General features: G+C 37.7%; 1 protein-coding gene across 1 annotated transcript in view; it reads right to left on the bottom strand.

Moving 5' to 3' along the window:
- LOC131433035 (uncharacterized) overlaps nucleotides 1–12,936 on the bottom strand; it is a 205,868-nt gene that overhangs the window by 4,809 nt on the left and 188,123 nt on the right. Inside the window, exon 4 of the mRNA XM_058599763.1 lies at nucleotides 4,116–4,417. Coding sequence (XP_058455746.1) covers nucleotides 4,116–4,417 — 302 coding nt within the window. The remainder of the gene's footprint in view (nucleotides 1–4,115; nucleotides 4,418–12,936) is intronic.

The raw sequence follows: 12,936 nt of genomic DNA on the forward strand, positions 1-12,936 counted from the left end.
TTTGTTCAGAATAGCGATTGAAAATATAATAAAAACTAAATATAAATATAAAAATTTTACTCGTACCCGATCACAGAGATGTTCATCGAGAGCTCTTCTCTTCTACATATATACACCACTGTTGTATAAAGTGTGCACGCATCATGAGTACGCGTGTTTATTTTTTTTACCTCTAGCACTAAATCGCACCAACGTGCTAGAGCAGAGCTCTCAAATTCTCTAAGGTGGACGCAGATATTTTCACAGAGGTGAAAACGCCGGTGAGCACTCAGGCGTATGGTTTGTGTAGAAGAAGTGTGGGGCACGCAAAATCAGTAATCAGTTCGTTTTTCCTTGCAAGAGTTCCATAGCAAGAGCAGATCTACTCTCTATTAATTGAAGTTCACAGAAATGTTCGCTCACCATCCCGCGCCAGTGATCACTTGCACACACACAGCAAGTCTGTCTAATGGACACTGAGAAGAAATGCGATTTCCTTTTTGTGTGGAGCCCACCGAATGCATCCGCATTGTTGAAATGAAACTTACACACTGGTGTATCACTCTAGTGAAATGCCATCACTGCCCCACCAAAACCCGTCGGGTTCTGATCGAGTTTCGGGTACAAATACCCGTAACGCTTCTATAACGCTTACTAGAACACACACTTAGAATTGGCTCCTCGGTGAGTGAATCAAGAGTACTCATTTCCGACAACTGAGAACAATTGTCAAAAATGGGAGTAAAATTCAAAACTATCACTGAGTCAAAATTCAGGATGGAGAAAATAAAGTGTTTTAGATAGCATGTGGTATCAGGCTCTAGTTGGTAAGTAAAAACACATAAAAATGCTTGTTTGCATTTTAAAATATAAATACATTGTGAAGCATAAATAGATTTCCAGTGCCTTGGTTTCTTTCTACTCAGCACGGAACGACCGAAATTAGCTCTGCGCCTAATTCGTATTACTGTTTTTGAATTAGTTGATTTTAACAACAAAATTTCCAAAATAACTATAAAATTAGTTAAAATTGAGAATTTACTTTGCTGAAAAAACTCTTATTTTTAGAGAATGTGTTTAGTTGGTGAATATCCTGGACGCAAACCAGCAATATTTCAATCCAACACGAAATTCTCATTGACAACTAATTTTGTTATTAAAATCAGAAAATTTGTTTCTATTTATCTATCACCATCATTACTGAAGGACAGCACAAAGAAAACAAAACTGACATGAGTATTATTAACAAGTTTATTAGCCAAAAACTCATGAGAAGTGTCAAAGCAAAACAATCCATTAAAAAGGACAGTCTTATTGAAACTGCTTGAAAATTGTTTTGATGTTTTTCGCATGTGTTCGATATATCTTTATTTAAATTTCTAAACCGATATGTAAAAAAGTCGCAAACTGTTAGTGGAAATCGTATTTATTCAGAATTTGTGCGCACTTGAAGCGATTGTGCGTAATAATGTTTTTACGCGGAACAGTGAAGTGAATTTCGAATGTTTCACTCTAATTGTGTTGAAGTTTTTTTGTATCTTCAAGCCTTCCGAGCTGCGCCGTCCGGTGTACTACTTGTATTCGGTTTTTGTTTTCCGAGTGCTCAAAGTTTTCAGTGAGAATGAAGAAAACAGTGATTTAGAAGAAAAAAATTCAAAAAGATGTTTATGTTTCGTTTATATCTTTTTCTCCAATACAACATCATATTTATACCTGCCAATATAGAAAAGACAACCGCGTCTGAAATTTTTTCGGTAGTAGTGTGCCATCTAGTGGCTAGTAGTCATTACGGTGTTACCGTTTTGGTGATAGGGCGCCATATAGCTGCAGATTGCAGAAGCCAATTCAACCATTCATATTGGTTGAAAACAACATTTTATTTCTCCAATTCAACTAAAAAATTAGTTGAATGGAAATGAAATGTGCCTTAGCTAAGAAATGACAGTACGTTTAATTTGTGAATTCAACTAAAAAAAATAGTCATTTCAACAAATATTTTATTATTATTAAGGGAATGAGAATTAAAAATCTAAATTAGCAAAAGTAAGATTTTTTTAGTTGTCTCAAAAAATAACTAACTAAAATCAGCAAATCAACTAATTTTTTCGCGAAAATACTGATTTCGGTCGTTCCGTGAGTTTTCAAGTCTGGTCCTAGGCGCGAATGTCAAAACCCATTGAATCAAATTGTTTATTTTTCGGAAAAGCTGTTGTGCAATAAAATATTCTCGTCAACGTGTAAACATATTTATGTGAAGTATAAATGGTCGAATGCAATTTCTTATACCCGAACCCGACCGGTAATCGATTAAATAAAATTTTACCCGCACCCGATTAAACAATAAAAAACTTTACACGTACACGACCCGTACCCGAGTGAGCATTCAAATTATTTACCCGTCCCCGATTTAAAATAAAAAATTTTACCCGTACCCGACGGGTTTATCGCATTCGGGTCGGGTTACGGGTAAAATACCCGAAACCCGACCTTCTCTAACCGACACAATAACAAACGAAGAGAGACGAAGCATTTTCGTTTCTCATTGAAAAAAAGAGAGAGTATAATTACCAACGCCACACTTTCCTCTATGACAAGACGAAACCAAACTAACGTCGGCAGGGAGCATCAGCAGAATTTCAATTCTCATTCTTTCATCGATGTATTGAAAATTAGTGACCCTTGGCTATAAATAGTGACTAAAATATGACAAATAGAAGTAATTATACCCCAGAACCTCTTTAGAAACAAAAACTAGTACAAATTCGAGCACCAACAGGTAAAAGTCATTGTGAAACCTTTATCTTTCATTTTCGAAACTGCGTACTATGGGACTTTCACTGAAAACCGAAAATGACTGAAATGGCAAATAAAAGAAAGAACACAATTTTGAAACTACTATTCCGCTTATGTCATTGACCGGACATAGATTTCGTTCTCAAAGTTTGCAAGCGAAGCTGAGAGTAGCGTTAATTTCTCGTCATTTTCGTCTATTTTGAGTCAATGAAACTGACTTTTATTAGCTCTGAAAGTTATCACCAAGTAGCAATTCCTTTTTTAAGGCGCTTTGAACAGCCGAGAAATCGCTTATGAGCGTTCGAGCTTGCATACAATGGAAAATAATGTGTGCAAAATCGCACGCAACGGTGGTCTTCAATAAATTTATGAACACGAACTTTACGAGGCACCTCTCGCAGATGATAACGCAAATAGGTGAATAATTTGTTGCTAATATGTTACTAATTAGTTACGGTAATTTAGAATTTTTTGCTCAATTTTTTGTAATTTTTTTGAGTACTTCGCTAAGTTTATATAAAGTTAGCGAGGCCCCCCTTCCAAATATGCTTCAAAACAAATCGAAGCCCAGTGAATAATTTGTTGCTAATTAGTTACGGTAATTTTGAATATTTTGCTCAATTTTTTGTAATTTTTTAAGTACTTCGCTAAGTTCATATGAAATTAGCGAAGCCCCTCTCCCAAATATGCTTCAAAACAAATCGAAACCCAGTGAATAATGTGTTGCTAATTAGTTACGTTAATTATGAATTTGTTGCTTAATTTTTTTAAATTTTTTTGAGTACTTCACTAACTTCATACAAACTTAGTGAAGTACTCAAAAAAATAAAAAATAAATTGAGCAAAAAATTCAGAATTACCGTAACTAATCGACAACTTGGCAACAAATTAGCAACAAGTTATTCACTTGGCTTTGATTTGTTTTGAAGCATATTTGGAAGGGGGGCTTCGTTAACTTCATATGAACTTAACGAAGTACTAAAAAAATGAACAAGAAATTCAAAATTACCGTAACTAATTAGCAACAAATTATTCACTGGGCTTCAATTTGTTTTGAAGCATATTTGGAAGGAGAGCTTCATATGAACTTAGCGAAGTATTTAAAAAAATAAAAAAGAGATTGAGCAACAAATTCAAAATTGCCGTTACTAATTAGCAACAAATTATTCACCTATTTGCGTTATCATCGGCGAGAGGTGCCTCGTTAAGTTCATACTCACAATAAATTTTCCACTTGTATACTTCACACAGCTTTTTTTACGTTTTAGCCCGAATGTCTGTTCTCTGTGGCTCTAGTATCGAAGCTAGAATTTTAAACCTAATCTAGAATTTTAAATGCTTACCTTCAGTACGGTGCTAATATCCTGCGCAACCGACTCTTTGGAGCAGATAACCGCATGACAGCGGAACTCATGCTTTAGCTTTCGGCCCTCGTGGCGATAAATCCAACAGAAGACTCGCGGGTAATTCTTTGGCGCACAGCAGTACGTTATCCGGTGGGACCAATATTCGGTGAGACCGTGTTGCCGGGTGGTGGCTTTCAGCCCCGAAGGACACAGACAAAGTTTCATCATCACGTCCGGTTTGCTGTTCTGGGTGTAGTTCCTCCAGAGGGTGGCTAACGGTTTCTCTACACAGCCTTCACCTGAAAAAAAAAAATCAAATACAAAAAAAAAACAATTTTAGTTATGCATTGATAATCGTAAAGCTTCGAATTATATTTAAACTCTGCCTTAAGTTCATCTACTAACTAGATAGATTGTAATGATTTATTATACCAGTGATTTTCATTCGGTTTTTTTTGCCAATTTCCACTTCGCAAGACGACAAGCATCATCATGATGGATGAAACTATGCATCATGTAATCGATCAAACGGCCCCGACCTCATCCTGTCCCAAGTCGCTATGCGTTTTATGTTATTTCAATTTCCATCAAGTGGCAGCTGGTCGCAATCGAAGACAAAGACTGGCACAACCATTACCTAACAGTCCGTGGACTCAGGGTTCGTGTTTTGACTTCTATTGGAACGCGATCTGAAACCACTTCAGTGATTGTGATTATTTAGTCGCGATTTGAATTCAAGTTTCCAGTTTTCTCTTCTTGCTCTGTACGAGCGAGCACAGGCATTGATTTAGAGACACTGTGAGATTGATCCATTAAAAACCGAGCACAAGTTTTATGGATCAGATCCGTCATTGTCGGTTGTGGCAGAAATTAAAACAACTGCCGGCATCGCACCTCAACGAACAGTTTGGCCAATGGGGAATGAGGTTTTCGCGCGGGAGTGAAAGGCTTTTTCCACTCTGTTGGAACGGGCTGCCGCCAGCTAATGGATGAATCGGTTGGAATAATTCAGCAGCACCAGTAATTGATATGGGCTGATGACAATTAGCTTTCGGTTGCATGGCATCGTTTTCGAAATTAGGTAGTTTCCATTAGATTTTCAGGTGGCCAAAATGTGGTGGCGCCATTCGTCGCCGGTGACGTATTGAACCGTTCAACGGAAGTATTAACGTTCACGATTATTAAACTTAATATATGTTGGCTTCTACGTCATATAATGTAATACGGAATTAATAGTGTAATCAAAGTATCGGAATTGGATTTGTATCGTTTATAGTGCATGTCATAAATCTGCTCCACATCGTATGCAATACTGATCAAATAATAATCACATCGCCAAATGGTGAGTAAGCATCAAAATTCATACCACAGCGTTAGATGCTTTCCGCAGATTGTAATTTTAATACCAATATCACAGAGATAATCCGTCCGATAGGATGCAGTGGTAGTGCAGAACGAGCCGGTTACCCGGAAGAACAACAAGAAAAAATCAATAATTTAATATAATTGAATGTGTGCGGCTTATAGGATCAAGCTCAGATTATTTCATATTAAAAATACTAGGGCATAACGCTCATAGGACAATTTATCATATCACACTAAACTTGGTAGAACTTTTTGTAGGACACACCAGGAGGTTTAACTCTTCGCGAAAGCGATATCTATGTTCAAATTTACTCGTTGTACACTAGTTTCTAGAACTTTGGAAAACTTGAGCCCGGGGCTGTAGGATCGAAAAAAAGATACGATGAGTGAATGAGTATGCTTTGTATCAGGTATACTGGTATGAAATAAGCGTTTTTTTGTTTGATTTAAAAAACACTTATTTTGAAGAGGAAAAAAATATTCCATAGTATTGACTATTACTATCTACACATCGCGAGAATCTTTTTGACAATTGACGCCAATAGAAACATGCGTCTTTCGAAGCAAACCAATCCAACACCCAATTTTTCGACTTCTTCGTAGGAATCGATTGCTGCTACGCCAATGCGTAGTCGGAAGGAGTCAAGTCTGGTGACTATGGCGAGTGCGCTACCCAGCCAAGTGATTTGACAGCATCCATCCTGGTTTTGCTTCATGTGCTGGTGCATTGTCGGGTGATAAAATTACTTTACCGTGTCTTCTGGCCAATTTAGGTTGTTTTTCGATCAATTCATTGTTCAAATTGATCATTTATTGTGTGTACCGAATGGTTCTAACAGTTTCACCATGCCCTCGGCATCTTGGAGCTAAGGCAGAGTGCCTTATTAAATATATCGTAGAATAAAAAACAAACAGTTTAACCAGCTTATGGAGGCTCATGATAAACCACACCTTTCTGATCCCAACAAACACAGAGCATTGCCTTCTTGTCGGATCGATCTGGTTTTGCAGTCGATGTTGATGGTTGTCTCGGATCAATATATGATTTTTTCCGTTTAGGATTCCTTAAGTAAATCCATTTTTCATCGTCATTAGCAATTCGATGCAGTTTCTTGTCTTTGGAGTCTTTTTTCGGTCTTTTATCTGTCCTCTATTCAACTCATGTGGCACTCATTTTCTATTCTTTTGGACTTATTCCATAGCTTTTAAACGGTCAGAAATTATTTGTGCGACAAACCCGATTAACAAGGGAGAACAAATTTAAGGTTGTTTCGTTTTTGGCTTTCTCATATAGATAGGCTACACAATAACTGTGAAATCCGACTTTTGAACCGAGGCCCGGAGGGCCGAATGTCATATACCATTCGACTCGGTTCTTCGAGATCACAAAATGTTTGTGTGTGTATGTATGTGTGTATGTGTCAAATAATGTCACTCAATTTTCTAGATTCAAATGAAAGATCTTATGGCCTCATACAATTTGTTTTTGAAAGGTCTTATGCAATTTTTCATTTGGGTCCAATTTTCGGTTCCGGAATTACAAGGAAAGAAATGCGCACTCAATTTTCTCGGAAATTTTTTAACTGATTTTCACAAGTTAAGATCTTAATAAGGAGTGTATCGAAAATAAGCTATCCACAAATTTTCCGTTTTAATTGTTGGAAAAAACAATATTTTATTCAAACTAAAAATTGATCCTATATTGTACGAGTTTAAACTTGAGCATAATGAAAACCGAATGAAATTTAAGTTATTCCTTCACGAATTTTCGAACTTTGGAAGCTTGAGCCCAACTTTTTTTTTGAACTCCTGCATGTTCCCAGCTGCCTTACCAGTTTTCTTGAAGACCCTCTTCACGATTGCCCAGTAACGTTCGATAGGTCGAAGCTGAGGGCAATTTGGTGGATTAATATTTTTCTCAACGAAATTTATACCCTTTTCCGCAAGCCAATTGAGAGTGGTTTTGGCATAGTAACCCGGCGCTAAATCCGGCCAAAACAGTGGAGGTGTACTATGCTTCTTATATAAAGACAGTAATCTCTTCTGGAGACACTCAGATCGATAGATTTCTGCATTTATAGTTCCGGTAGTGTAAAAAATGGTTGACTTAAAACCACAGGAACGTATTGCTTGCCATTCCAGTATCTTTCGACCGAATTTTTCCACTTGAAGCGACCTGTCCACATCGCTCACATCCTCCCCAACGACGACAGTAAAGTATTGTGGACCTGGAAGGGTGTTTGAGTCGTCCTGTACGCATGCATCCGGACACTTCAAAAGACGCGAATACAATTTCCAGGCCCTTGTTTCTGCTCGCTTCTTCTGTTCTACACTTTGTTTCGAGATTTTCTGCTTCTTGTAGGTCTTCAAGTGATTTCGCCTCTTGATACGCTGGATCATTCCGACACTCGTTCCTGCTTTTTTGGCCAAATCACGTATTGACATTGATTTGTTCTTCATGATTAGAGATAACACTTTCTGGTCCAGTTTCGGGTTGGAAGAACCGGGTTTTCTGCCTCTTCCTGCTATCTCATCCAAACAATAGTGTTCCCCAAACTTATTAATGATAGTTTTAACACTGACATGATGAATTCCAAACCACTTCGCCAGCTTTCGCATAGTAATACCCTTCTCACTTAGTCATGTGTCCAGAACCTTAATTTTCTTTTCCTTTTCAATACGCGACTTTTTGAAAACGAAGATATTCAACCGCACAAACAAGTAAACGAACGAAAGCTTACAGCCAAACGCACAGCATGCTGTGATCTGAGCATAAAAAACCATCACAAATACATGCGTACAACACAAATGTATGTGGATAGCTTATTTTCGATACACTCCTTAAAAGGTTTTGAAATTCTTAAAAAAGTACCCGAAAAGATGTTCCAGATCCAACTTCCGGTTCCGGTATTACAGTGCGATTAGTGAAAATTTTCAATTTCATGTGTATTTTTTCACAAGCGATGGCGAAACGAGGTGCACATTTTTATAAAACTTACTGCTAATTTCATCTAATTGGCAGACCTTGTTAATTAGTGCATATATAAATCTCCTTTAAGATTACTAGTCCCCGGTTTCCTCTTCCAAACGCACTGATAATAGTGAAGAAAAGCTCCAAATACGGAACTCACTACGATTTCTAAGCAACGGTTAAACTGATTTTTACAAATCATGATACACGGTAAAGCTGTCATTGTCTTAAAATATACTGTGCAATTTCATCCACAACCGACTTCCGGTCTCGAAATTATATGGCGATGAGTGTCAAACCATTCAAATCGTCATTCAAAATGACGATGCAAAACTGGTACGCGTTTGTGCGGAAGAAGAAAACACCACCGGTGTTGATCCGTTTGCAGCGTGCTTTGTTCAATTTCGTATAGCGTGGTTGTCACATTGAAATCTATATTTTTCAGGTGGAAAATATGTAAATTTGTAAATCTTTTATTCAATTTTTACCTGTTAGTTAGTGTTATTACATAATCATGATAACGATGCTTTTCTATAAAAAAAATACATGTATTGCCTTTCTCATATAGAAATCAAATGCTATCACTTGAAAAAATTACTAGTGAAGATTGGCCCGGAGACTAAGTGTTCCATATCATTCGACACAATTCATCGAGTTGAGCAATATCTGTGTGTATATGTATGTGTGTGAGTATGTGTCAAATAATATCATTCATAAAATAAAAAATCTCGTTGTTCCAATAGGTTACTATTGAATTTCATCATGCTTCCATAAGGTAAATTTTGTTCAAAATTGCACACCGTCATTTAGAGTGACGATGCAAGGCAAATAAGGGTACATAGATAAGAATATTTTGTGAATTTACATCAATTTTCATGCACATATTTGAAGCAAGAAACTGAATAGAAAGTTACTTTACAATTCTTTGAAAGCTAAACTAGGCTAAACTAAGCGTTTTTTAAACATACAGTCTAGTTTATTTGAAAATCAATGCATTCCAATTCAATTTTACATCAATCGTGGTTTTGAAGCCGATTCGGTTATAATGGTTTCAAGTTCCCGATTCCAGAAGTACCGGAAACAGTGGTCAATTTTCTCAGAAATGATTTAAGGACTATTCACACATATCCGGTCCGGTTCAGTGCCGGCACGACACCGTGCACGGATACTGATATTATTTCATTCGTTTTCTATGCGCGCATTCATATCTATCCGGCACCGTGCCGTTTCAGTGCAGCTCGCCGTCAGTGTAGCGTCCGTCCGGCAAACTCAAATTCGTCGTCACCGGTATTGTTTTATTTTCACTGAAGTCGGTATGTCACTGCATTTGCTGTGCCGGAACGAAAACAGCACGGAAACAGAACGGAAGGGTTCCGACAAAAAAAGAACACTGACGGCTCACTGAAGGCACTTTCACTGAACCGTCACGGAACTGAAATGTGTGAATAGTCCTTTAATCGATTTCTACAAACGGGTCCGACTTCCGGTTCCAGATCTATAGGGTAAAGTGTGTTTTATCATTCAGTGCGACGATGCAAAACGAAGGAAAATTCTTATAAACTTGACACAACTGTTTACAAATTGAAAAGGTTATGTTAGTTCATACCCAAAGAAAATTTCCTATTTTATTCAAGGTTGACAGAATCTCCAAGTGATACTTTTGGAAATATAAGTAATATGAGAAAGGCTTCGTTACACCACTAGGTGGATTAAAAAAGGTTTTTCTATCTAAATTAGTTATAAGCTTGACCTCGATAATAATTAAAAAAACAGAAATTAATTTTTACATTCATGAATTCGGATTCAGAAACAAAAATGTTTTATGGCACCATAATATTTAAAAAAAAACCTGTTTTAATCCACCTAGTGGTGTAATGATGCCTTTCTCATGTATAATATTGTGGTGGAACCAAGAGATTGTTTGTGCATTAACTAGTATAACATACAGAATAGAACAGTGCTTCAATTGCGTAGGTCATCCTTAAGAAAACGAAGTGGGTTCACTATTATATGCACTTCCAGCACCGGAACCCAAGAACCGGTATAATCGAAGTCGGTTCGTACGGCCACCAACTAACATGATATACAAACTCTACTAGTACGCACTCTAAATTACGATTTAAATGTTTGTTGCATCCGAAAATATGCAGTAATGTTTGGTAGGACCATAAGACCTTTCAATTGATCCTAAGATTGGGAATAACGGTTTAGAGTCCAGTTTATAACATTTTTTACGGTTTTCGTTCCGCCGGTTTAAGTGACGGTGTACAATATTGAACACACTTTACCCTATAACTCCGGAACAGGAAGTCGGATCCAGATGACACTCAGGAATTTCATATGGGACCGGAAGACCTTTCATTTGAATCTAAGTTTGTGAAAATCGGTCAAACCATCGCTGAGAAAAGTGAGTGAGATTCATTTTTCTATATATGACCACTATTTCCGGTACTTCCGGAACCGGATACCGGGAACCAGGATAGCCGGAATTGGTTTGTTTAGTTGCCTACTGATAATGACTATCGATTTTTGTAGTTTTGAGACCAGTTTAGAAATTTTTTTACGTTTTTTGTTTCGCCGGTTTAAGTGACGGTGTATAATACTGAACACACTTTACCCTACAACTCCGGAACCGGAAGTTGACTCCGGATGAAATTCAGGAATTCCGTATGGAACCAGAAGACCTTTCATTTGAATCTAAGTTTGTGGAAATCGGTCAAACCATCACTGGGAAAAGTGAGAGAGATCCATTTTTGTATATATGAACACTATTTCCGGTACTTCCGGAACCGGATACCGAGAACCAGGATAGCCGGAAGCGGTTTGTTTAGTTGCCTACTGATAATGACTATCGATTTGTGTTGTTTTGAGACCAGTTTAGAATTCTTTTAACGTATTTTGTTTCGCCGGTTTAAGTGACGGTGTACAATATTGAACACACTTTACCCTATAACTCCGGAACCGGAAGTCGTATCCGGATGAAATTCAGGAATTCCGTATGAGACCACGAGACCTTTCATTTGAATCTAAATTTGTCAAAATCGGTTCAGCCATCAGACACATACACACACACACAGACAGACATTGCTCAGCTCGATGAACTGAGTCGAATGGTATATGACACTTGGCCAATTTTCACTAGTCGGTTTTTCCAGTGGTTGCATAACCTTTCTATATGAGAAAGGCAAAAATCAATTTATTCATGTCTGATAAATTAAAGAAAGTCTCATTTCGTAGTATTTTGACTGCTTCAAATACGGATTCGTGAACTGGGATATGAGATAACGGAGGTTTGTTTGGACGTTGATTATTAAGACTGTGGTGAAATCTGAATTCAAAGCATCCGACTCGCATTATGAGACCTTCCATTTGATTCAAAGTTTGTAAGTCGATCTAGATATCTCTGAGATATCCACAAACAATCAAACAGAAACGAAAGCTCAATTTCGATGATCGATGTCTCTGATTTCGAACTGCATTTCGTATGTTTCTGTTACCTATATGATTGAAAATTCAAACGTTGTCAACTTTTTTTTTGCCAAATTTCATTCTAAAATGTCCTTCTTCTGTTCGAGCGCCTTCAGTATGCGATTGTATAAACGAGAAATAGCAGGACTCTTTCTTCAACCCGTTTCCGGATCGTTCTCAAGGATTTTATTTTCGCCGAACTCCCTGATTGCTCTTCGTTCGACTTTTTCCCTTACACCTTCAATTTTTGCCGTCTTTCTCAGTACCAGTCAGCAAATTACACTTGCGTCATTCGACAAGTTAAGTCATATTCTATCGTTTGTAGAATTATGTCACCTGTAAAATTCGTAAAGCTGAAAGTCCACGCATTTTGAATACTGTGCTCATACTTTTCGGTACAGTCTTTAGGGATCTGTCCGGGAGAAATACGATTCATATAGTTTGAGTCGATACCTCAAATGAAAATAGTACGTAACCATCAAGAAGGTATATCTACAACTACGAAACTCGAAAAGTGTATCCCGTTAAGACAGTAACATTATTCTTTTGTTTTACAAGCTAAAATTACTATGTATTAGCAGGCTGCTTAAACCTTGCGAGAAAAAAATATTGCATATTTAATTCATTCCTGCTACCGCATTTCACCTACTCATCGGAGTTCACCGGGTATCAGCTTCCGATGCTGTTGCGTGTCGAATCGAAAACAAATCATAATTAGCCTCCCCGGCAGTCAACAACAGCAACAGAATCGGTTTTTAAAAATACCTCTTGTTTAAAAGCCACACAGGGGCAAGAGGGAGCAGTGCGTGCTCGGAACCAAGGAGTGGTAGCGACGGAAAGCACTTAAAGCAAACAGTACAGTAATGTAACTGCTTCACTGCCGTGCCGCTTGGAACCTCTCTCGATTGCTGTAGTGATCGGAAAGATGGAACCGCAAGCCAAACCCAAACAATAGAGATTGATCGAAGGTGCGTGCCTTGAGTGTCTGGTCTAGGGGTGCTCATTTGCTGCTTC

This window comes from Malaya genurostris, chromosome 2, assembly GCF_030247185.1.
Source record: "Malaya genurostris strain Urasoe2022 chromosome 2, Malgen_1.1, whole genome shotgun sequence".
NCBI lineage: Eukaryota > Metazoa > Arthropoda > Insecta > Diptera > Culicidae > Malaya > Malaya genurostris.